At 41.6% G+C, this 25,926-nt stretch overlaps 1 protein-coding gene across 1 annotated transcript in view; it reads left to right on the forward strand.

The window, feature by feature from the left end:
* Nucleotides 1–264: 264 nt before the first annotated feature.
* The window catches only part of CPVL (carboxypeptidase vitellogenic like), a 135,098-nt gene continuing 109,436 nt past the window's right edge, over nt 265–25,926 (forward strand). Inside the window, exons 1-2 of the mRNA XM_012735894.3 lie at nt 265–348; nt 24,902–25,087. Of these exons, the coding sequence (XP_012591348.3) occupies nt 24,925–25,087 (163 nt within the window). The 5' untranslated portion in view covers nt 265–348; nt 24,902–24,924. The remainder of the gene's footprint in view (nt 349–24,901; nt 25,088–25,926) is intronic.

Here is a 25,926-nt window from a genome sequence, read left to right on the forward strand (position 1 = left end):
AGCGAGAGAAAGGAATGAAAACAAAACAAAGGAACCAACCAACCTGAGTTGCACCACATCTGATCTTTTAATAATCTTTAAGATTCCACCCTGGGGCCGCTTGCTGCTTCCAGGTTGGAAACTGCTGACCGGGTGTGGCCAAGTTTCGGGGGCCGGGAGGTGGGGACAAACGTTTGGCCCAGGAGGATCTGGGTCATGTGAGGCCCGAGGAGCGCTTAAAAGCACAGGTTCTGCAGGGTCCTGCCGACTGGGAGGGGCTGCTCACTTCCGCCCGACTTGGGAACCGCAGCAGCGGCGGGTCTAGGTCTGCGCGCACCCCGCGGCGCGTGGGAGCACCGACTGCGCAGCGTGAGTGCCGCCCGCCCCGCGTGCGTCCCGCGCCCGCAGCGGGAGGGGTCCTCGCTCCGTGTCCCGGGCGCAAGGAGCGCGGGGCAAGTGGTCTGAGGAGCGGGAGAAAGCACCGTGGGGTGGTATTGGGGCGGAGTGGTCTCGGCCCCGACTTTCACGTTGGAATACTGGGGATGGTCTGGGGGCGCCCAGCCGTGTGGGGGCGGGGACACTCCTGAAAGTTCCCAGCACCTGCACGACCTCAAGTGTTTGCACTCGGGGTTCCTCCAGTCCAGAAGGCGCCCCCTAGTCCAGGACCCCCTCCAGGGAAGTGCGAAGCTGTGGGGTCCTCTATCACTCTTAGTGCGGGGGAGGGGGTGCGGGGAGGGGGGCGACAGGACACATCCTCTTCCTCCTTCAACGCATCTCTTTGGGATGTTTGATTTCGGGGGTGCAGAAGAGGAGGAGAAGCAGAAAATGCCTTCCCTTTGAACTGCCCCAAGCAAGGAAACCTGGCTCGACTAAAGGAAGGAAAACACAGCAGGAAGGGTATTATTCTTGGAAGGTAGGATTAGGGGGAAACCAGGGGCACAGGAGACAGGTAGAAGAAACTGCCTGAGAAGTGGATTTGGTCCTTGTGGGTCAGCCTGGTGTCACGGCGGAAACAAAAAGGGGCCGTGATGTGTATTTATGAATTCAAATCCCAGCTCTGGTCTTTGCTGGTTGGTGACCTCGTGCAAATTATTTAAGCCTCAGTCTCTCCATCTGAAAGATGGGTATAATGACCAGTTTTTCTTTTAAAATGCAGAATTGTTCTATTAGAAATAGAAATTACATATAGAAAATACTTTGCCCAGGGCAGTGCTTGGCTTTTCAGTTAAAAGTAATTTTTCTTATGAGTTACGAGTTATGATGAAGTCTATGGTGAAGACAGAGCAAGATAATGTGTAAAACTCTGGCCATATAATGATTGTGGCTGTTCACGGCCCGTGTGCAGTCACCTCTCAGTCCTCTCTCTAGCTTTTCTGCAACTCCAGTGGGTCTTAGTGCAAGGGTTTGGGAACCACACGAATCTGCTGGGATCTTAGTTCTAGTACCTGCCACTCGGGCAACATTAGGAGTATTACTTTTCTCTGTAGCCTCAACTGGGGAAAGAGATGCTCAGTACTTGCCCTCCGCCACCTTTTAAATATACAACTACTTTTTTCTTTTTTTTGTTTTTTGTTTTTTGTTTTTGAGGCAGAGTCTTGTTCTATCACCCTGTCTAGAGTGCAGTGGCATCATGAAAGTGCACTGCAACCTCATACTCTGGGCTCAAGCAATCCTCCCCCCGAGTGGTTGGAACTATAGGTGTGTACTGCCACGCCTGGCTAAGTTTTCTGGTTTTTTTTTTTTTTTTTTTTTTTTTTTTTTTTTTTTTGTAGCAACAGGATCTTGATCTTGCTCAGGCTGGTCTTGAACTCCTGGCCTCAAGCAATCCTCCCACCTCAGCCTCCTAGAGTGCTAGGATACTTTTTTCTTTTATTGATGTGGGATGAGTAGGAACAGAGATGTAAAGGTAATTTAAAAATCCACTGAGAATGCATTTTATTAACTTGAAAAATAACTTACAAGATAGTTGTTCAGGCCTGGCGAGGTGGCTCACACCTGGAATCCTAACACTCTGGGAGGCTGAGGTAGGAGGATTGCTTGAGGCCAGAAGTTTGAGACCAGACTGAGCAAAAGTGAGAACTCGTTTCTATAGAAAACAGAAAAATCAGCTGGGAGTGGTGGTTCTCACCTGTAATCCCAGCCACTTGGGAGGCTTCAGCCCAGGAGTTTAAGGTTGCAGGGAGCTATGATGATTCCACTGCACTCTAGCCCGGGTGATAGAATGAGACTCTGTCTAAAAAAAAAAAAAAAAAAATAGAGAAAGTTGTTCAAAATAAGAATTGGTGTACTTTTTGGAAAAGTACACTTCCCTGGTTTTGCTGGCATATGAAAGTCTGTACAGTTGTCAAGACTTCTGAGTTGTTTGGGTATTCCAGATATGTACCCCATACTAAGGTACAGTGGAAACCCTTTATAATGTACTGTCAGTGTTCTTAGCAAGAAGCTGTCTTATTTATCTTTTATAGGAGTTGATTGTTTGGGAGGGGCATAATTGGACTTACAATTTATGTGAATTCAGCTTATAAACAGATTTACAGTGGGATTCTACTAGGCTGATTTTATAGCCTGAGAAATAAATAGGTTTTGACTGATAGTTTGAATGACTTAGAAGTGTGTTAAGAAAGTCCGCTGGGTTTACTGGTTCACTCTCCGTGAAAAAATAAAAACAAGAAGCAGACAGCATGACAGTATTTTTTAAATGAGATTGTCTTTGTTTCGGGAAGCATATAATTTCTTAGAGAAAAGACTTGAGCGTTGACTGCTATCCTGGTATGTACAGAACTAAGACAGCCAGAGAGGAGAGGCTCAGCTGTGGCCTCAGATAACATCATATACTCTTTCATTAGCATCCAGATACCCACGGTAAATATGTAATGACCCATTTTACTAGGAAGTGTAGTTCATTTTAAAAAGCAAACATGATGATTTTAGTGTAACATTTCCAATGGTTTTATAATGTGGGGTTTTCATTGGCTGCACTAAGAACATTTAAAAGAACTTAAGTAGGGGCCAGGCACGGTGGCTCACGCCTGTAATCCTAGCACTCTGGGAGGCCAAGGCGGGAGGATTGCTCAAGGTCAGGAGTTCGAAACCAGCCTGAGCAAGAGCGATACCCCGTCTCTACTATAAATAGAAAGAAAACTAATTGGCCAACTATAGAAAAAATTAGCCGGGCATGGTGGCGCATGCCTGTAGTCCCAGCTATTCGGGAGGCTGAGGCAGAAGGATTGCTTGAGCCTAGGAGTTTGAGGTTGCTTTGAGCCAGGCTGATGCCACAGCACTCACTCTAGCCTGGGTAACAAAGTGAGACTCTGTCCCAAAAAGAAAAAAAAAAAAATTAAAGTGGGAAGCTTCTCAAAATTAGAAAGATAGCTCTAGAACAACGAATTGTTAATATCTATATTGACTTGGAAGAGTGGGAAGCTGGGCAAAAAGCTAAGAACTATACTTCCTTGGTCAAAATGAGGAATGGAGTTTGAATTTTAATGCTATATTTGCAAGTGCAATGATTTAAGCCATAATAGACTCAGTTCACAAGGTGCTTTCTTCCTAAAACCTATGCTCCAAAGCATGTCTGAACTGAAACCAGAGTATTGAGGTTTCTCTCCCCTTGGAGATATTGTAGGTACAGCCTTGAACACCAAATCACATGCTTTCCTTTTATTGCTTTAACTCAGAACCTGGAAGATGCCATGGAGGAGGAAGGGGGACAAAGACTGTGTCCTTAGAGCTATTAGCCTCACAAAGCAAATTCTTAGCATCGTACCTTTCCAGCACAGTTGGGACTTACCTCTTAACCTTTTCTCTGTAGTCTGATTCTAGTCAGTGGGTGCCTCTAAATTGCTTGGGGTTGTTTACTGGCCAAAATATCTATTTAGGCGCCCCGGGGCTAGCCCTTCCTCCTTTCCTCTTTGGGACTCCATATGCCATTACTCATTTTCCAAAAATAACTCTTAGCATGTCATGTTGCATCTGTATAATTATCTGGGGAGGATGTAACCCAGCTCCTAAGCAATTCATTCTCTTGTCCATTTATTAACTTAAGTAATATTTTCCCCAGTGTTTGATTATGAAAACATTCAAACATTCAGAAAAGTTGACAGAATTTTGCAGTGTGTACCCCACATAGATTCATTCTACTGGTATTTATTAGTTCTTATGATTTGCCTGGAGCTTTGCTTAACAAATCTGTAAAAACATAAAGGGCAGGGTAGAATTGGGGAATGGGGAAGGTGTGGATTTGGCTGGAGAATAGGCTTAGAGTTTGTGAAGCGATCATGTGATTTGGGTCTGGAAAGTTATGTTGGAGTCACATTGTGGAGGACATTGAATTTCATGGCAGGAAGTTTATACCTTATATCCTGGTTGTAGCTGGGAGCCACTGAAGGCATTCGAGGAAGGTAGTGTCTTGTGTTTTAGAAACCTCATTCCAGCATCAGTATTAGGCTGAATTGGAGTGAAGAGGACCTGAAGTCTGAGAGATGTGTTAGGAGGCTTTGAAAATGTCCTGGGGCAAGGGAGAGTTGAACCGTGGATAGAAAGGATTGCAGAGAGAGCAGAAAGGAAGAAGGATGGCACTTATGGACGATCTGACACGGGGACTTTTGGTTTTAAAGCTCAGACATCTGCAGGGATAGAGTGGTGCCATCAAAAATCATGAAGTCAGAGAAGGAGGAAGTTTGTGGGGATGACAGTGTCTCGTTAGACTCTGTGGGTTTGAGGGACTGCTTGGTTATCCGTTTGGAGGTGACAACTGAGAATGAGGATATTGTCCTGAAATGCCCAACAGCAATGTCAGGACTGAACAAACATGGGGACAGGCAAGTAATGTTGAAGGAGAAGGTACAGAAGGAGAAATAGAAGGACAAGACCTTGAGGAAAATCTGAATATACAGAGTACTTGGAGCAGGTGTTCAATTATCAGTTACTGTTTTCATGGCTGTTCTATCTACAGTGTTATTGTGGTCACAGCTGTCCCTAACAACTTACAACAGTCACTAACTAGAAAGACATATCCATGATAATGGAGTAGAGAAGGGCTCTCCCATTCCCATTGATGGGGATGAGGTGAGAGAGGGGGAAGGAAGAGAGAAAGTCACATAATTGTTATCTCAGACTCGTAGAGTATGCAGTGCTTATTCCATGTAACCCGTTTCCAAATAGGAAGCCAGGTAATTTAATGAAGTTGTTTACCTTCTCACAAGGCAGTGCCTACTGAATCTGGGAACCACGACAACCTATCCTGATGGTGGCCCTGTTTTCCACACCACACCTCAGCTGTGACACATATTCTGGATCCACAGTCACGAAGCCTTTATCTAAATATTTAGCAACCAACACTCCCCTTTCCTTTCCACTTTGATACCTTAGTACATGCTCCGTGTGCTGAATGGATAAACGTTGAGCTCTGTAAACCCATCCTATTATAATTACCACTGGCAAAGTGAGGGAATTTGGAGTTATTTGGCATCTGCTCTGTTGCCAGGGACTGTTCCAAGGCCTCAAGAAGGTGAAGGCAGGGACTGTCCTTTGTCTCTCCACAATACCTGGCATGAGTTTACATGTATATTCATAGAATGTCATGTATCCCTCCCTATAACAATGAGAGGTAGTGTGATTCCACCGAGAATGCAAGTACTTTGTCTGAAGGCACAGAGTTTCAAGTGGCAGAAGCCACATTTGAAGCTGTGAGTACATACTTTGAATTCTTCATACTATCCCCTCTGGGCTGCACTGCCTTCCCAAATACTACTGACTGTATGCCAGGCACTGTGTTAGGCGCTTGCACAGGTGGGTTCCTTACTGTGACCATGTTGGTTGGGAAGGATGGTAAGCCAGGAAGCAAAACACAAAATCGCACAATTGGTGATTACTGGTGGGATGTCTGCCCTCCGGTCCTGTCTTGTTTTTGCCCAACTCCTTGAACTTTGCAGGAAGGACCAACCTTTCCTGGACATGCCAGCCCCTAAAGTTGATACAAAGGTCGTGCAACCTTCATACTTCCCTGCATTTAACTGTGGCTTCGTTAATTCTCTTTAAGATCATACCTTCAATCCTCTGCTGATTTTTAAGGGTGAAGTGGAGAAAAACTCTAATTTTTGCTATTTGTTTTATTCCATCAATCTTCTGTCTTTTACACTGTCCCATTTGTGTGCATAGTGAAGGTCACTTTTTGCTTTTTCCTTATTTTCCTTCTATTATGAGTCTTTGGAGAGAGAGTGGGATGGGATACGGGGCCTGCAGCGAGCTTACCGCAGTGGACGCTGGTAGCCATAGGAATTGTGCTCTCTTTCCTCAGTGGTTTGTCCCGATGTTAGAAGGAGCCAGTTGTACAATAAACAGTATGATTTTTGTTGTGCGTGGGGTGATCATCCAATGAGAACTTTAATAAATGTATATTTGGCAACTGGAGCAAAACCTGGAGTTACTGGTTTTCATGCATGTCTCTCTCTTTTTCTAGAATGAGGGCTCTTTGAAGGCAGGCACCGTCCCTTTTCCATCTTTGACTCTCCCATAAGTTTTAGCAAAACGTCTCACCTGCCAGTATATGCCTAGAAAATCTCTGTTAAAGGAGACAAAACTATTTGTGTAGAAAAGAATGTGGCACAGTCTGTTCATTTGAATGGTCCAGAAATGTGATTATTTAGTGCTGAAGGAGGGTAGACCGATTGCAAGGAAAGGCCTGGCTAGGGAAAAGCCCAACAACTCTTTAGTTGAGCAGCAAAAAAATGCAAAAAGTTAAACAAAGAGAAGCCATTCTGAGGCGTGTGTGGACCTTATGATAATAGAGTTTATATTTGAAACAAGGGGAAAATGGTAGCTAACTCTGAAAATGAGAAATGTTCCTGCCTGGGTTGCTTGTTGAAGAATCTTATTAGCAATCAGCACGTGAACTGGAAATAATTTGTTTTGTTTTGTTTTCTTCCCTCCTAAGTATTGGCGTGTTTGTAGAATAAACTTGGCTCGCAGGAGAATGAACCTGCTGTGCTTATAGTTAAGAGGGGCTTTCTGAGCTGGCAGACAGCATGCTCGAGGTGAAGCCAAGACTCTTTCCACCGATCACTGTACACGCGCACCTGAACTTTGGTACAAAAATCTGAGATTTTTGTTTCAGAGAAAATTTGCTGGAAGCCACTGATTTAGAATTTGTCGATAGGGTTGACAAGGTGAATTTTTTTTTTAAAAAATCTATTCCTCCAAAACATGTATTTGAACCAGTTGTGTAGCATAGACAAACCTTTTTGAGGTTACCGGCTGGTTCAGGGTACCCAGAGCAGGCATGGAAGTCCTCTCATCAAGGTAGTCTACGCGGGTCATCACTGAGATTCAAAGCCTGCCGCAGTTTTATTCCAATCCTGTTGGCTGCTATTTTAGAATCCTAGAAATCGCAAGCTGGGAGGGATGTTGAGAATTATACAGTTCACCTAATCTCCAGGATTTTACAAATGAACTCAAGTCCAGGGGAAGAAGTGAATTTACTTACCCAAGGACTGCTGGCAAAGTATAAAGGCTGGAACCACATACATGCAGAATTATGGCAGAGGTTTTCCTGGTTGTCTCGGAATAATGTGAGAGCCCTCAGCCATCCTTTGTGCTCTGGCTTTATTGTTTCTTCCCTCTATATTTTATGGTCTCCTAATGTTCCTACCTTTTCTCAGTATACTTCAAGTGCGATGTTGAAGCTCTCTGGAAAAAGACCACTAGGCGTACGTTTGTAATGGCACAAAGTTTTCTTAGCTTACCTGCAGCAAACGAGACACGTACCGAAGGGATCGAGGAGGTAGAAAGAGGTCTATGGAAAGTCTAGCCTCATGCAGAGTGAGTGAAAGGAGGGTTCAGGGGAGAGAGGGCCCACTGCACTGGCAGCTGCCAGGTGGCCATGGCAGTTCAGCAGTGCCTCTCAGCAGTCTCTGTTCAGGAGGTGGTAGGGACAAAGTGATATCGCTGGTAAAGAAAAAAAAAACCAGAAATCGCTCAAAAGAAAGAATTGTCAGTCATTTTACAGCTGCAGTGTGGCCTTGGGTACGTAGAAACATTGTCAATGTTCTCTTGGGAACATCTCAATCTAATTAGCACCAGAGCTGATTTTCATTTTCACTTTCTCAGGTTCTCTCTCCCTTTCTCTCTTTCTGTCTGTCTGTCTGTCTCCCTCTCTCTCTCTCTCTCTCTCTCTCTCACACACACACACCCCAATGCTAGCTGAAATCATGGCAAAATCAAGTAGTGGAAGATTTTTGTTAATGGTACTACCCAGCCATCTAAGTCAGATCTGGGAGTTATCCTAGATTCTTTGTTCTATTTCAACTGTAATATATCACTATTTGCAAGCTGCTTTCAACGTTACCTTCTAATTATTTTCAAATCTGCCCTGTCCACACTATTTCTATTGCTCTGTCCTAGTCCAAGCTCCCATCATCTTTATTCTAGATTGTTGTGAAGAATATTAGCTGGTCTTTCTGCCCTCTGTCTTTGTAGCTTAAGTCCATCCTTACATTATGGCCATAGTAGTGTTTCCAAAATGTAAAGCCCTTGAGCAGTTCTTGGTCCCTAGAGGATGAAGATAAAGACTCCCAGCATAACCATGAAACTCCATGACCAACTCTCTACTGACTTCTCTAGACTTCATTCTTTTTCTCCACTTCCTACTTGTGCTTATATTCTGCCTCTGTATTGGTTATCTATTCCTGTGCAACGCGTTTTTAAATGGTATAAATTCCATGACCTCTCTGAACAGGAGCTACAACAGCAAATGAGTATAGGAGAGACGCATGTGAAATGGAGTTAAGGTCAGGGCAGGAAATTAGTTTGGAGATTTGCAATAGTCCAGGCAAGTGATGTTGAGGAACTGGATTGGGCCATGGGAGTAGGGTGAGAAAGGGGAGGGTGGGTTTGAAACACATCTGGGAGCTTCAGTTGGCAATGGGTTGGCTGTGGGAAGGGAACAAGAGGGAAATAGATAACTCAAGGAAAAATCCTGGGTTTTTAGCTTCAATTTGTGAACGGATGGGAGTATTTCCAACCAAGAGAAAATAGAGAAGTAAGGACAAGTTTAGGGAAGAAGATAATAAGTTTAGTTTTTGAGTTCTTCTTAACTACTTTTGATTATTGTCAACATAATACATATACATAGGCAAAAAGCCAAGTAATATTATAATTCTCACATTAAAAAATTTCAGTTCACTTTTCTATCCCTTCCATCCTTCCCTTATCTCTGAGACCTCCTCCCTACTTTTACCTGTTTCTTCTAGCATTTGTTTTCCAAACTTAGAAGGAATCTGCCTACTTGTTGATATATTGGTTTGAGAGTCATACTTTTTATTTGAGGTAGTTTCTATTGACTTCTTTTTCAACTATGTTAAAATTTAGCACTTTAATGTAACTTATTTCCCAATTTTCCTACCCTACATCCTGTTCAAATGGTGACAGAATTTTCTTTTTCGCTGAATCAATATCTGATGTTTATCTCGTTATGCAAATATTGCTCGCTGCTCAGCCAACTAGATATGCTTATAAAATTGCATTCACTTTCTTATACAGCTTTATTGTCTTCAGTGAGTCAAAAATTGCCTCCTCTTGGATTATTCCCTTTTCTCTGTCACTCTGTGAAGACAGCTGTCCAAACTTGCTGACGGAACTGTAATATCCTTATTGATATGATTTTTTTTCACAAAAATTCATGCATGCAGTACTCAGTTAAAGTTTCTTCTTCTTCTTCTTCTTTTTTAAGAGATGGGGTCTTGCTCTGTTGCCCAAGTGGAGTGCTGTGGTACCATCATAGCTCACTGCAGCCTTGAACTCTGGGGCTCGAGCAGTCCTCCTCCCGCCTCAGCCTTCCAGGTACCTGAGATTACAGGCACAAGCCACTGTACCTGGCTATATTTCTTTCTTGAGGACTTTTCATGTGGACCTCTCTGTCTTCCTGCTCCAGTCTGCACTGGTGGCTCTTTTAGGCATAGCTGTCATTCTGCCACTTCGTGTCTCCTCTCTCCTGTGCTATTAATAGCTCCCAGTACTGGGATTCCATGGCTTCCTCTTTTTTGGTTTATTTCCTTGTTTTGGTGGGCCACATCCGCCAGTGGCTTTCCGAGAAGTGGTTCATGCGGATCAGTTTTTAAAATCTTAGATATTTCTGAATATTTCTTTAATTTATCCTCACATTTGGTTAATACTTAGGCTGAGTATGCAATTCTAGTTTGAAAACCATTTCTCCCAGAATTTTGAAGGGATTTTTTTTACCCCAGTATCTTTTTACCCCAATATCTTTTAGCTGCTGGTGCTACTATTGAAAAGTCCAATGCCATTTCGGTTCTTGATTCTTTCTCTCTCTTTCTCTCTCTGGAAAGTTTATGAGAGTCACTTTATTTCTGGAATCTGTTCCTTGTTTTCATACCTTGACCTGGGAACTTGGCAGTCCCTTTAAATCTGGAAGATCATGTCTATACCTTTGCTACATGATTTTGTACTATTTCTTTATAATTTCCTCTCCTGAATTTTATCTACCTTCTTTTTATGGAACTCCCATTAGTCAGATACTGGTCTTCTGGAAGCAACCTACTTATTTTCTTTTTTTTCTCCTATTTTTTACAGTTCTTTTCTCTTTCAGTTATATTTTCTGTGCAATTTCTGTGACTTTATTGCCCTGTCCTTTTATCTAATTGTTAAAATTTCTATTATCATATGTTAATTTTCAGGAGTGTGTTCTTGTTTTTTTATTCTCGTTAAAAACAGCATTCTGTTGTTGAATGAATGCAATGTCTTCTCTTCTTTCCTTAAAGATACTTTTGGTTTTTGAAGCATTATTCTGCTCCATACATTGCTGCCTTCTCTCAGTTTTTATGTTCATTTCATGTCTTTTGGATTTTCTACCAATTTGGAGGCTTTCCTCAAATGTCCAGTGGTTCATTGCAGTTGACGTATAGATTAAGTATGAGAAACTAAATTGATGGTTGGACACTCCATCGTGTTGAAGGGACATCAGTTCACTGTCTCCCTGGAGTTGATTGCTGGGGTTCGAGACATTTCAATAGAGGACCTCACATGTCAATATGTGTAGGTTCTTCCTCTAAGAGGATTCAGTCATTACAGAGAAGAATCCTTCAGTCTCCTGCAAAGGATGAAGAGTGGAGGCGGATAGTCCTTGCTGCCAACTTTCATATCAAAGAGTGTTCAAGTGGCTGGGGTATGTCGCTGTGTAGACTTTCAGTTTTCAGTTGGTGCCTCTTCTTTCACTGCTTCTTATATTTTCACGTCTAGAGTGCCTCTGCTTAAATTTTCCAAAGAACACCTTTTCCCCTGTCTTCTGTTGGGAGGGAGACGGTGGGATGAGGGAGGGGCGGGGGAATCTGAGGATCTACATGCTGTTATAGACTCTCACCAGTCCCTCTGTTTTCAGCCCATCTTCCTTTTTGCCTTCTGTAGTGTCCAGGACTTGGCATTTTTGAGCCGTTCTGCAGTTCTGCACTGGGAATTAGCTTGTTTCTCATTTATATTCTGCTGTCATTCTCTGCAAACTGTTCGCTTTCCATCTAACAACAATAACAAAAATTTGATCTGCCTCATTTGCTGTTGTCTCTCCTATTTTCTTGGGCCATGGAACTAGTACATTTTTTTTTTTTTAAAGTCTTTACTCTCATTTTAGAGAGGGTTCATGAGGGAACAGAAATAAACAAATTCTGTTCAATTCACCATGTTTCAGCAGAAGTATTAAGTCCCATTTTGACATGTTGAGTTTAATACACCCATGGGACATCAGGTGAAAATGTTCAGTGGGCAGTTGGAGAGATGGGCCTGAAGCTTTTGAGAAGAGCTATCACTCCGAGTGTCAGCAGAAAGTGCTCGTTAGAGAGATGAGACCACCCTGCAGAGCATGTGGAAGTGTGGTAAGCTGTGGACCAAGGAGAGGCAGAATCCTGGGAAACCCGACATGTAAGGGGAAGGCATAAGAAAAGGGAATTATCTATGTAGGAGAAAATTCTAGAAGATCCATGAAAATATGAATTATAGAAGAATTTCTAGGCATTGATAAATTTACAAAAGGGATAATACCAATGTGTTAGGAAAGTCAATAAAGACAATGCTTTCGAATTTGAAATTGTGGAGATTATTAATGATTTTAGCAAGATGGACAGAAGTCAGAATCCAGAAAGTAAGACAGTGAAGACAATGTTTTTGTTTTTACAAACTGCTGACAGAAGCAATGAGAGAGGGTGTTTCAGTGGCTTAAGAACCAGTCTGTGGGCTTTTTCTGTTGTCTCCATCTTGGATACTGTGCATGATTGATTTTAATAGACTTGATGATGGGATGCAGTGACTTTGTTGGCTTTTGATTAGCCCTGGGAAGACATTTCAGTTGGTTTGATTTGAGAGATCATTTCTCATGCCCACTTCTCACTTACCTTTCTGGGGCTGTTGTGGGGAAGCCAGGCTGTATAGGACTTTAAATTCTTGATGTGGTAGATGAAGCTGATATTATTAATCAATTTCCTACATGATGAAATGTTTGCAGGATAATACAGACAGTGGAGAATAGTGGTGACATTTAGAATACAGCCTACATTCATTCTTCGAAATCTCTGAGGGAGTCTGAAACATAGTACCTCTTCTTCCTTTCCTGAGTTCTGAAGAACTTGGGAAATTAGACAAAAGAGCAAGGCAGGTGGAGAGCAAAAATTCACCTTTATTACTGCAGAGAAGCTGGGTTGGAATGGAGCGTTTACTTTTGGGCAGTGGCCTTCCCATGACTGAAGGCCAGAGTTGAGTGGACTTGCCCAGCAATTCATAGGCCCACATGGGGTGAGGAGAGAAGACCAGCCTTCCATATGGGACTGGAAGGGTGGTGAGCCCCATGTGACCACTTTACACAGAGGTACTCATCTTCTTGCCTCTGTGTCTATCCCTCTGCCATTCCTCTGTCTTGAGTAGAGTGTAAGTCTTGAAATCTGGTAGACTGATTTCTCCAACTTTATTCTTCTTTTTCAAAGTTGTCTTAGCCATTTAAGTTCTTTGCCTTTCCATATATACTTTAGAATAATCTCACCTATATCTACCAAAAACTCTTGCTGGTATTCTGATGGTAACTGTGGTAAACTCGTATGTCATTTTGGAAAAGCTGACGTTTTTACTATGTTGAGTCTTCCTATCCAGGAACACAGTGTGTGTCTTCATTTATTTAGATCTTTGATTTCTTTCATCAGCATTTTACAGTTTTCAGCACACATGTTTTAACTCCTACACATGTTTTATTAGATGTATACTGTAAGTATCTCTTCTTTTTGAGCAATTGTAAATGGTATTATGTTTTTAATTTTGGTGTTCATATGTTCATTGCTAGTATATAGAAACACAATTGACTTTTGAATATGTATCTTATATCCTTATATCCCCCGGGCCCCACCAGCGGTGACACTGCTGGACCCCTGCCACATTGATGGAGACATCCAGAGCTGGAGGGGAGCAAGGCCCTAAAATACACGGTGGCTTTCAACACCCTGCATGATCGGACACCTGATCCCACTGTGTGCCACTTGACCTTGATCCCACTGTGTGCCAGTCATCACTGGACTCCAGCCACGCTGGCTTCTGTCTTCCTTGTCACCTGTCAAAGGCCTTTGCAGTCACTGTTCTTGCTCCTGGAACTCCTTCTTCCCAGGTAGTCACATGGAACTCTCTCCTGTCCCTCAGATCTGCTCATATGTCACCTTCTCAGAGGGTCACTCCTTCACCCCTCACTCTGTATCTCATTTACTCTGTTCCTTTTCTTAATAGCTCTTGTTTCTCTCTCTTAGAGGGTAAACTTCATGAAGGTGAACACTGTCTCTTTTGTTCCTGTGCCTACACTAGAGACTGGCACACAGTAGGAAGCTAAGGATATATTAATATTCATTCAGTGACTGAGCACATGGTCCAGCCAACTTGGAGCCTGTCCCAGCTCAGCTCCTGATTGGGGAATCATCACTTGGCAAGGGGTGCAGTCAGCATGGGCATCTACTGAAGAGCTGCAGCCCTTTCTGCAGTGATGGTGAGGGTCTGGCCAGGCGTGGTGGCTGACGCCTGTAATCCTAGCACTCTGGAAGGCCGAGGTGGAAGGATTGTTTGAGGTCAGGAGTTTAAACCAGCCTGAGCAAGAGCTAGACCCCATCTCTACAAAAAATGGAAAAATTAGCTGGGCATGGTGGCATGCACCTGTAATACTGGCTACTTGGAAGGCTGAGATGGGAGGATCCCTTGAGCCCACGAGTTTGAGATTGCAATGAACTGTGATGATGCTGTTGCATTCTAGCCAGGGTGAGATAGTGAGACCTTGTCTCAAAAAAAAAAAAAAAAAAAAAAAGAAAGAAAGAAAGAAAAGAAAAAAAAAGAGTGATGGTGAGGGTCAAATGAGACGACTATAGAAAATAGCTGAGGAAAGTCCTAGAATAATAGGAAAGTATACAGTGGTTGCTACTACCACTAATGGTAGCTGTTTTAGAATCAGAGAGATGTTTCTTGTCACCTCAGGGAGTGACAGTTGAGCTGATGACATTGCAGGATTTACTGGGTTCATACTCATATAAATTGTCCTGACCCATTGTTCCCAATCTTAATTTTGTATTTACCACATTGTGTATCCTAATTTTTTAAAATTTGAAAAACTTAGTTATAATAGGCGATAAAAAATAGGATGGTTCTAAAAAGAACAGGGCCACAGTTATTCGAGCAAAAATAATTCAAAATTTCTTAGTGGAAGACACTGCCTTTGTCATGAGATTTTAAAGTCCTGAAAGATAGAGAGAGTCACTTACCCCCAAAAAGTTATTTTCAAAACTGAAGGACATGTACTAGAAATCCAGTATGAAGCAGTCTCTCCACCTGCGATTTTCACTTCTTTGCAGATAAACATGCCTTCAGATCACTTACAATTTCAGTACCTCTGAATCCTGCAAATCGTAAGCCAAAATAATCCAGTTTACTCGGAATTCTGTTTTCATCAAAAGTTGTATTGAGGCAGATTTTGTTATATTATGTCATTTTTATAGTGGTATACAGAAAGTATATGGACTTTGGAATCATCTAGAGATGGCTTCAAATTCTGGCTTTACTACTTAATGGCTGAGGCGGGCTTGAGAAACTTATTTAACCTGGGCTTTAGTTTACTCATCTGGGTATGTGTTATATGAAGCTCTGGCCTTAGGCCTTGTCTAAGAATGGCGTCCAGTCAAAGAAACATGTGCCGTCCATTAGCGAAAGGCTCTGAGATGCTCTGTAACAAGAAGCCCATTTAATTTTTATTTAACACAGAATTTCCCAAACATTTTTCCTTATAAAATCTATTAATATCTTGCTGAACTAGTATTCCATAAAGGACCTGTCGGCAACCCTGGCTTACAATAATGCCAGACGTATTTTACATAAGAAACCAATTTAGCTTCCCTTTTCCGTTTTATTATTGATCATTCAGAATTTTCACTTCAAGGTGGCTGAAAGCAGAACTCTTGGGCTGTTGAACCTTCACACGCTTCATCCCAACCTCCCATCATGGTCCTGCCAGTCATGTTAATTAGCTTCTGGGGGAAGCCATGACAAAATACCACAATCCGGGTAACTTTAAAAACAGAAACATTGCACATTAGGAAGTGACAAAAAGAAAAGAAAAGAAAAGAAAAGGAAAGAAAAGAAAATGAAAGAAAGAAAGAAAGAAAGAAAGGAAGGAAAAGAAAGGAAAGAAAGGAAAGAAAAAGGAAAGAAAGGAAGAAAGGAAGAAAGGAAGAAAAGAAAGAAAGGAAGAAAGAAAGGAAGGAAGGAAGGAAGGAAGGAAGGAAGGAAGGAAGGAAGGAAGGAAGGAAGGAAGGAAGGAAGGAAGGAAGGAAGGAAGGAAGGAAGGAAGAGAGAGAGAAATGTACTGTCTCCTAGTTCTGGGGGCTGCAAGTCCAAGGTCAATACGTCAGCAGGGCCGTGCTCCCTCTGAAGCCTACGGCCTAGGCTCCTTCCTCACCTCTGCTAGCTGCTAGCTTTTGGTGTTTGCCAGCAGTCCTGCTGCTCCCTGGCTGGTAGAGACATCACTTCAGTCTCTGCCTCTGTTGTCACATGGCCATCCTTCTCCCTCAGTGTCTCCGTCTTTCTGTGGCATTTTCTCTGTATTTCCCTCCTCCTCTTTTTTTGAGACAGGGTCTTGCTCTGTCACCCTGGCTAGAGTGCAGTGGCATCAGCCTAGCTCACTGCACCCTCACACTCCTGCACTCAAGCGATCCTCCTGCCTCAGCCTCCCGAGTAGCCCCGGGACTACAGGTGCACACTGCCACGCCCGGCTAATCCCCTCCTCTCCTTATAAGGACGTGTGAGTTGTATTGGATTAAAGTCCCACCCTACTCCAGTACGACCTTATCCTAACTTAACTAGTAACATCTGCAAAGACACTGAGTCCAAATAAGGTTGTATTCTAAGGTCCTGGGAGATAGGGCTTCGACATATCTTTCTGGGGGACACAGTTCAACCCATAATAATCCATGCAGTCACGCAGGGCACATAATTTAGGCATCATCCTTGTTTACTCTTCCCTTTCCCTCAGCCGTTAGGTCTGGTTTATTAGCGAATATGGGTGGATCTGCCTTCAGAAAACGTGGCTGACCATTTCTCATCAACTCCAGTGCTGCCCCCTGATCTCTGCGGGCTATGACATCGGCCTCCTTATTGGCGTCCTGGTTCCATCCTTGTTCTCCTAAAGTCTACTTGCCACATAGCAACCAGCGTGATCACGTCACCATGTAAATCAGGCGGTATTACTCCCTTGCCGAAAACCCTTCAGTGCTCTCCCGTTATGATTAGAATAAGATGCTGACACATGTGAAGACAGCTGAGCTGTCCGTGTTCTGCCCTGTCCATCTCACCGTCCTCATCCTGTGCCACTCCCTCCTCCGCCCATCGTGCTCCCACCAACCGACAATAAGCACACTTCTTTGCACCTCAGGGCCTTTGCACTGTTCCCTCAAGGCTGGCTGCTTCTCCTTCTCAGCTCATCTACCCCGAGATGTGTTTCCTGACCACAGTTACCCCGATCACTTGCCCACCCCCATCTGGCAGAGACCAGAGAGTGTTCTCACTAGTTAGTCATAAAGCAAAGCTCTCAGGACACAAAAGGAGACACACAAATGCTGGGGAGGATGCGAAGAGACAGGAACACTCCTGCACTGCTGGTGGGACAGTAAATTAGTACAACCTTTGTGGAAAAGAATTTGGAGACACCTCAAACAGCTAGAAATAGAAATACCATTCGACCCTGCAATAGCATTGTTGGGAATCTGCCCAAAAGAGCATAAGACATTCTATTATAAAGACATCTGCACCCGAATGTTTATAGCAGCACAATTCACTATTGCATGGTCATGGAAACAACCCAAGTGCCCGTCAATTCATGACGGATAATTAAAATGTGGTATATCCTCACAATGGAATATTACTCAATCCTAAGAAATGACGGTGAGCTAGCACCGTTTATGCTATCCTGGATTAAGCTTAAGCCCATTATCCAAAGCGAGGCGACACAAGACGTGGAAAATGGGCCCCATGTCTACTCGCCATCAAATTGGTACTGACTGATTAAAACTATGGTTTTCAAATGGTGGCAATGCTCACCAGGGATTGGGGGGGGACCCAATCTTAGGGATGTGGGGAGCACTTCAGAGGGGAAGGGCATAACTCTAACCCTTCTTAGGGAGAGCCAAAGATATACAATGTAACCAAAATGTCAAAAAAACCCAAAAAACAACAACTTTTTATCGGGTGGTGGGCAGGCTCCGGGAGGGGGAGGAGGAAAGGGGTGTAGGCTTCCATAACGTGTGTGGTGCACACCACCGGGGGATTGGACACATCGTGGGGAGGGAGGGGGACAGGGGCAATATTTGTAACCCTAACAATATTTGTACCTCCATAATATGATGAAATAAAAGGAAAAAAAAATAAAAAGGAGACACACGGGAAAGAAGTAGCTGTCCCTGGGAGGGAAAGGATCAGTAACTGTTGGGTACCCCCAAACCAAATTTACACGAGCCACAATCCAAACACATGGTTTTTCTCCTGCAAATCTGAATTTGCAATGGAAAGGAAATTCTTACTTTCTACTCTCTATGGGTACTAGTGGAAGAGATTTGGGAGAAGCGAGCTTGGGAAAATTTTTTAACCTTTTGCCAGCTTCTGGAGCTGGTGGGGTGTGTCAGCTACCCCATGTTGGCTCTCAGAAACTGTAGGGGAGAAGAAGAATATCTTTTCTTTGTCTAACACAAGGTTCATGGCTGAGACCCCTATAACAACAGCAACAACAACAAAAACCTGACTAACAAGAAAAAAAGCATTAAAAAACTATTTCATGTAAGTGATGTAGAAACCTTCAGAAATGAAGACGCAAAGACCCAGGGAAAACTGTATGCTTTTAGGGACAGTTGTGCAAAAGCATGACAGGGGGACAAAAGAGGACGATGCAATAGCAATAAATAAGCAAGGCCTGCTTGTTCGGATCCTTTTCAGTCTCTGTGTGACATTCCTTCTCTCTGGGTATAGGGCAGGACCCCTCTGCAGTGAGGGGCTTATGACCTACTTTCAGGAGCAGTAGGTCAGAGAATTCTTTTATGGGCAGCTCTCAGGAGGAAAAGATGGGAAAAGGTCATAGAGTGGCCTTCCCGCTTTCTTCTGTTTTCTCAATTTTCTTCAGCTTAAAATACTCAGTATGCCAAAATGCCATAGTTTGGGGTATCATGTTCTGAGCCCTGATACCTCAGTTCCCTGCTTCACCACCTACTAACTGTGTAGATCTGAGCAAGCAACTTAAATTCTCTGAGTTGCACTATTTCCTCTATGAAATGGGAAGAATATACTACCAACCTGGTAAGGATCAGAAATAAAAAATGGAAAGCAATTAGCACAGTTTCTTATACAGATGAAGTGTTCAGTTACTCGTAGCTATGGCTGGTGTCATTCTGTGATGATGCCTTTGATCGTGGGAATGGACTTTCTCTTTCAAAACTGTTAATAATACTTTAGGGCACGTATGTCTACATGTTACTTTCCATGCCTACCCCCAACTCAAATTTTCCTGCTGGTTGGAGTGAGATTTCAAGGGGCAAACTCCTTACCATACTGTCAGATGTTATTTTCTTCTTTTCCTGATTCTCCTAGTTTTCCGCCTGCCACATCCCTGTGGTTTGTGTCCCTCTCCTGCAAGGCCAAGGATGTGGTGGCAGAGATAGGGACGACTAATTCATCAGAGAAACTAGACACGGCCGTCTGATGCCAGAGGGTCAGCCTGTGCAAAGGAGATAGGCATGTAAGTGTCAGTGCCACTTCTGCAAAAGGTTGCCCTTTACTTTGTGTGGCATGTACTATGTCTTCCCTGGGGAAAGAGTGCTTCCAATATCAGTTTCAGAAGTTAAAATGCTATCTTAAGGAAGATGAATAGTGGATCCCTCAAAATAAAGGTTTTCTTTTACCATTTCAATTTTTTGGGCATGGAAACCCTTTAGTAAAATAGATTTGGGGGTTTTGTTGGTATTTAATTCAGGGTTGCACAATATCCCTTTAAGGCAGGATTCAAATGCTCAGGATCCACTCGAATAATCTTAAAATGCAACTGAATCTTTTTAAGTAGCAGAACCACTTTCTCGGACCTTTCTTTTATTTATTATGGATTTCACAGAAGTGTCTGTTACTAGGGTTGGCCTGGGTTTTGTAATGTTTTTATTATGTTGGAAGTTATAAAGCTACTTAAATATGTAAAGGAAATCAAAGTAACTATTTAGATTGCAGCTATAATGGTTATTGCTTGGTCGAAGGGGAGAAGATAAGACTGGTTTAAATGTCTGTTCTTTGTTTCTTTGTCCACATTCTGGAGTTTTTGTTTTTTATTCTTTCTTTTTTTTTTCCATAGAACACACACCTACCAGTGATATTTTCAGGTTTCTTGAGGACTTGCCTATCTAAGTATGGTTCTAGTTGCTTCCACACAGAGAACCACTAGGCAGGATTTTCCCTTTTTGTCTCTTCTTTGGTCATTTCAGTTGGAATTGGAGTGTGAGCTGATGGAAAGTGTTGTCTAGCTCATTTTGAAAATAATGAAGATGAAGCCAGTATGTGCAGATAAATGATTAACAACCGGCTCCCAGGCGGGGGAAGCCCTGATTCGTGGTGTTTGCTGATTCCTGTGGTGTAAATACTACACCAGGGCTGATTTCAAGCGACCAACAAGATTATTCAACACAGTTGGAAAAAGATGCACAGAAGACAACCATTATATAATCTGTCCACCAGACAGATACAAAATACATAACTCCAGATCATGGGTAATACTTAAATGTGGTAAAATAATTAGGAAGTAAGTTTTGAGTATTTTTAACCTATATTGTAAAATATGGCTTATTCAGTGTTACATTTTTGTAGTTTAATTTTTAACAATGGCAGTGTTGAACAGCTTGCTGTTAAAGTTCCTGCAAATTTAACCATCAGCTCTCTTGTGCTGGCTGTAGCATACCAAGTGGGACCCAGACAAGTTGCTGCTTTGCCCAGGGTCCACAGATAAGTCATGGCAGAATCTGGATTATTATGGAGCTATTTCTAAAAACCAAAGTCCTCTAGAAAGACTTATTTATCACAATAAACTTTCTGTTTATTCATTTATGTCTTTACTGTATCTTCTAACAATCCATGAAAAGGATTTAAGACTATTACAGGGTGTTATTATCTATCGAGACAATAAGAGTCAGATTATTTGAATATAATTCTAACCAAAGCTGAGAGAGTGGAAAAGAGATTAGATTTAGAACCATAAATAAATTCTGGCTTTGAGTCTTGGCCCTGTGGATCATCAATGGTGTAATCTTGATCAAGTTAATTACTCCTCTGGTTTCAGTTTTCTAGTCTGTAAGATGAAGGTATTGGACCACATGAAAGTTTAATATCTTGTGTAGGTCTAAAATATTACGGTTCATTATTTAGATACATCAATTCAACAAATATTTGATTAGTACCAATTATTTGCATTATTGCTATGGGCTGTGTTACTCTAGGCAGCATTAAATACAAATATAATAATAACTATTATTATAACAACATCTCACATTTATGCAGAGCCTTCTAATTTACCAAAGAGAAAATTTACTTTGAGTCTCTGAGGTTCTGTGGCTTGAGGAGGTCAGGACACACCTTAACAGAATGTTAGAGAAAGAGGAAGCTATTCTAGAATAACAAACAGAACCTTTTTCCTAGGAAACCCAAGAGGTCACAACCAGGTAGTGATAAGGAATAAGGAACAAGCATTTTTTTTTTTTTGCCATGTCTATCAGTTGCTTCACTCTGTTTTAAAAAAGCAAAACAAAAACTATTTTTTTCTGATTATAAGATTAATTGTTATAGAAAATTTATAAATTATTAAAAAGTATTAAATAAGGAGAAAATATCATATATCTAATCTAGTATCCTGCTTTTCTTTGCCTCATATTTTATCATATTTTTCAAAATATTCTCAGTGGAGTCATTTTAATTGCTGTATATAATTCCATGTTTTTGGTGTGCAGTAACTTAGTTATCTGATGTCTTGTTGTTGGAAGTTTAAATTGTTAACAGTCTTTATTATTCTAAAGAACACTGTGATAAATAGCTTTAATATCAAAAAATTATATGTTGGACACATGATTTCCAGCTCTAATATTTAAGGTCTAGTAAGACAGTTTTAGCAAATCATATACTTTTGACCTTTAGGTTATTTGATTCTGCCAGCATTTGTATAAACCTAGATTTTATTCCATTTTTAAACATTTATTAAGAGGAACATTTTCCTTGAATTCTTCAATATGATATATTTGAACTGGAAATAGCACCGATGTTTTCATATTTTTTCAAGTAGATATGATGAAGTGTATGGTTAATAGATTTTTTTTTCTCTTTCTAGTAGATAAGCTCTATGGAGATAGCCTCTATCTAGTACACGGTTTATTGGCTTAGAAAGTGCTTAATAAATTTTCAGTAGATGAAAAGATTCACACTAATGCAGGATAAACAAAAACATTTGAGAAGGGTGTTAAAAAAACCCCTACTTCTCCATTCATAAAAGCAGCTTTCATTTTTATTAGGAGAGATGACTGCTAAGCACAGTTCAGGGATTCTGACTGTTACAGGAGAACTGTGAAATAAAGTACAATGCTGCTTTAATTCACCTACATGGGAAACTCTGACTCGAATAGTTATTTGATTAAATGTTAATGAGATGTACTAAATTGACCCAACTCTTACTTTTATGTATTAGATTTATGTCAATTAAAACAAGTACCCTTAGTAATTAAAAAAAAAAAAAAATAAGACCTGGTTTACCCCTTTCTTTTTTTTTAACATCTTCGAATCAACATCTGCTTACAAGAAAAGTGCTATAGCTACCTTGGTTGTTGAAATGTTAATGGTTTCCATTAAAGGGGGCTGGAGATTGGCAGCAGGAAGATTGAGAAATTGAATGGCATGATTGGTTTCTTGTTTCTGTCCCCAGGAAAAAAAAAAACCAAAAAAAAAAACCTCTTACTGGAAGAGGTTCTGTCTTTCTTTTAATACTGCCTCTTTTTCCTGAACCAGTTAGAAAGTAAAATTGTTGATTTTGAGCATTCCTTGAAAGTAACTATGCTATTAAAACATCAGTGTAACAAGTTTACTTAATTAAATAAAAGTGTTTTAACAGTGCCATAGTGGCTATTGCCTTTGGGCTTCTTGGGAACCTAATTTCAATTTCTAAATTCACTTTATTCTTTATTATAGTCAATAATAGGCAAAAGCATTTTTTTTAACTCCATACTGTATTTGGTTGGGCCTATCTACATTAAGTGTGAGGAATTCTATTAAGTTAACCCTGCAAGACATGCCAAGGGTCATATATATATTCAATCGCATTATAATTATAAACTTTTATCTTATTGGGGAAATGTGGCTGAGAAGCTTTTAAAATTTGCTATAACCAATATTTTCATATTACACCAAATTGGGTTATAATAGGTATGTGGTTAAAAATCTTTACACATTTAATATTTTTAACTTCTTCTAATGGCTTAGCATTTTAAAGCACTGAACATCAAAAGCAGGTGCTATATTTGCATAATTGTGTATATCTTTTTGCATCCAGGAATCTCAGTGAGTGGAGTACTTATTCATTTTATGCATTTTATTTAGAATTTAGAGCTAAGAACTTAGGCGTGCTTAAATCGCAGGAGTGCAGAGTAATGTTATGGCCCTGGTATAGTTATTATCATAATGCCTTGCTTACCAGGGTCAGGATAGCGTGAGGGAAGAGAGGCCCTTGCTTCAGGTAGGAAATCTAAGAAAGTGTCCCCAAACTCAGTAATGAAGATAAATAGTATTTTAATGCAATATTTGAAAAAAAAAAAAACCCATGTAGTGCAGAAAAAAATCTATGATAAAAAAGTCAAAATTTTAGAGGAAGATGGCATCTGCACCTCACTCACTTCCCCCTGGCCCTGGCCCAGATTGGGATCATGGTTCTGGTTTCTCTACTTTCACTTCCTTGCATGAGATGCTCCTTTGAGTCAAATGCTCCTTATCTAAAATTGGTAACAATAGTCCTCACTTTCCTAGTGACAAAGATTCTTTGCTTGGCCAAATTTTAATCAGGCTTCTGAATCTTCTGCTAGGTCCATCTGTGCACTTTCTTGTAAAATCCAGTTTTAGCAAAGAACTCTGCTAAGCCAGTTTACCAAGAACAGCCCGCCACCCCTTGACATTTGATCACCCTCAATATCTGATCAGGCTCCTCAAACTTCACCATCCCAGAGGTGATGCCTTGTGACTCTGGCTGTGTTCTGCAAGAATTCTGTTAGCTCGGTTTAGCCAGGTCATCGTGACATTTGATCTTTCTTCTTAGTAATTTTCTATCCACTGACCCTCACGCTGCTCCTTGGCTATAAATTCCCGCTTGCCCGTGCTGTGTTAGGAGTTGAGCCCTAGCTCTCTCCCCCACTGAAGTGGTCCCTACACCTGTCAACACCCTGAGTAAAGTACCTTATTTTGCTTTAACAAGTATCACCAAATAATCTCTTTAACACTGGTGGAATTATTAGGAGATTCAACCCTGCTAAAAATACCTGAGAAAGCCCACTCTAAATACAATTTACATATTTAATGTACAAGATTGGGTAAATCATCCTATGATTTTATGCCATTATTGCTATCAACCCAGGTGAATATTCTAAGCAAACGGCAAATTTGGAGATCCTTGGAAGGCTTTGCGCTAAAAGTTAGGAGTCTAATTTCTTGAACTTATTTATAAGCACAATAGAGGGATGGACCTGAAGATAGTTTTGGGACTCTTCCTCTCTTCCTTCTTTTTTGTTGTTGGATACAAACTTTGGTGACTTGCAAAAGATAGAGAAGACAACCATTCATTGCGTCTTTCTCCTACAAAGGGGGTATGGACACCCGAGGTCTCACCTTTGCTCAGGGGCTTGACCCACCACTGATGCCTTCCCTGTTTCTCTGGTTTCCCTGAGATCCACCCACATGGTATCCACAGCTGCCCTCGGTAAGGCCTTCCTAGGCCAAAAGTGTGTGCTCCATCCTCTGCCCTCCCGTGCTGGTATAATGATCTCTACCACTCATTGGGTGGTCACTTACAGAGTCCTTGTTGTCCTGAGGCTTTCTCTAATCCTCCGTTGAATTTATTTTCCAGACCACATTTTTAAAAATGCCAGTAATTTTTAAAGTTCTGACATTGTGTATCTCTTGAAGAATAACCTCATGAGACTGAATTTAAGGCTGAGCAGGAATTGGGTCTTCACAGTGGTATCCAAGGTCTTTACAAACAGTACATTTTTTGTTTTGTTTTTGACGAATAAATGAATTTCTTGCATGTAAAAGGCTAGGTACATTTTTACTCTTTTGACTTATTTGTGGAATGTTGTTCCCATCCCAGGCCCCGAGGAAGTGGTTGGTGCCATGTGGAAGGTGATTGGTTTGCTGGTCCTGTCCATACTCGGCCCCTGTGATGGGCTGTTTCGCTCCATATACAGAAGCAGCCAGGTTTCCAGGCCACCCACGGGAGACCTGGGACAGCCACTATTTCTTACCCCTTACATTGAAGGTGGGAACCTCAAGAAAGGTACGTTTAATTAAATCAGAGACCATTGGTATACTTTCAGCAGTTTTTTTTTTTTTAAAGCAATTATTCCACAGGATGGAGAGTATATTCTGGTATTTTTATTCAGTTGTTTTATTTTAAATATTAATGATGATATCCTAGATTATAGAATTTTTTTTTTTTTTTTTTTTTTTTTTTGAGACAGAGTCTCACTTTGTTGTCCAGGCTAGAGTGAGTGCCATGGCGTCAGCCTAGCTCACAGCAACCTCAAACTCCTGGGCTCGAGTGATCCTTCTGCCTCAGCCTCCCGAGTAGCTGGGACTACAGGCATGTGCCACTATGCCCGGCTAATTTTTTGTATATATATATCAGTTGGCCAATTAATTTCTTTCTGTTTATAGTAGAGACGGGGTCTCGCTCTTGCTCAGGCTGGTTTTGAACTCCTGACCTTGAGCAATCCGCCCGCCTCGGCCTCCCAAGAGCTAGGATTACAGGCGTGAGCCACAGCGCCCGGCCTAGATTATAGAATTTTAAAATAAAATGAGAGTCAGTCAGGGCTGATTACGTGGTTGAATCACAGTGTTTTTGTTTATAAAACTAGTAGAGTGCTTGTCCCCCAGTGGGCACTTAATAATGGTAATACTAATATTAAAACTTACTGCAAGTCAGTCACTGGGTCCAAGTATTCTATTAATACGTGAACTCATTTAAACATCTCAACAACCCAGGGAAGTATAGTCATTTTGCAGATGGGTAAACCTGTAAAATCTTTCTGCTTTAGCAGAAAGAGATTGAGTTATTGCCAGAGTTCACACAGACACCAGTAGCTGCAGGCTTCACCCCTAGGCGGCCTCATCCCA

Source organism: Microcebus murinus, chromosome 9, assembly GCF_040939455.1.
Source record: "Microcebus murinus isolate Inina chromosome 9, M.murinus_Inina_mat1.0, whole genome shotgun sequence".
In the NCBI taxonomy this organism is placed as follows: Eukaryota; Metazoa; Chordata; class Mammalia; order Primates; family Cheirogaleidae; genus Microcebus; species Microcebus murinus.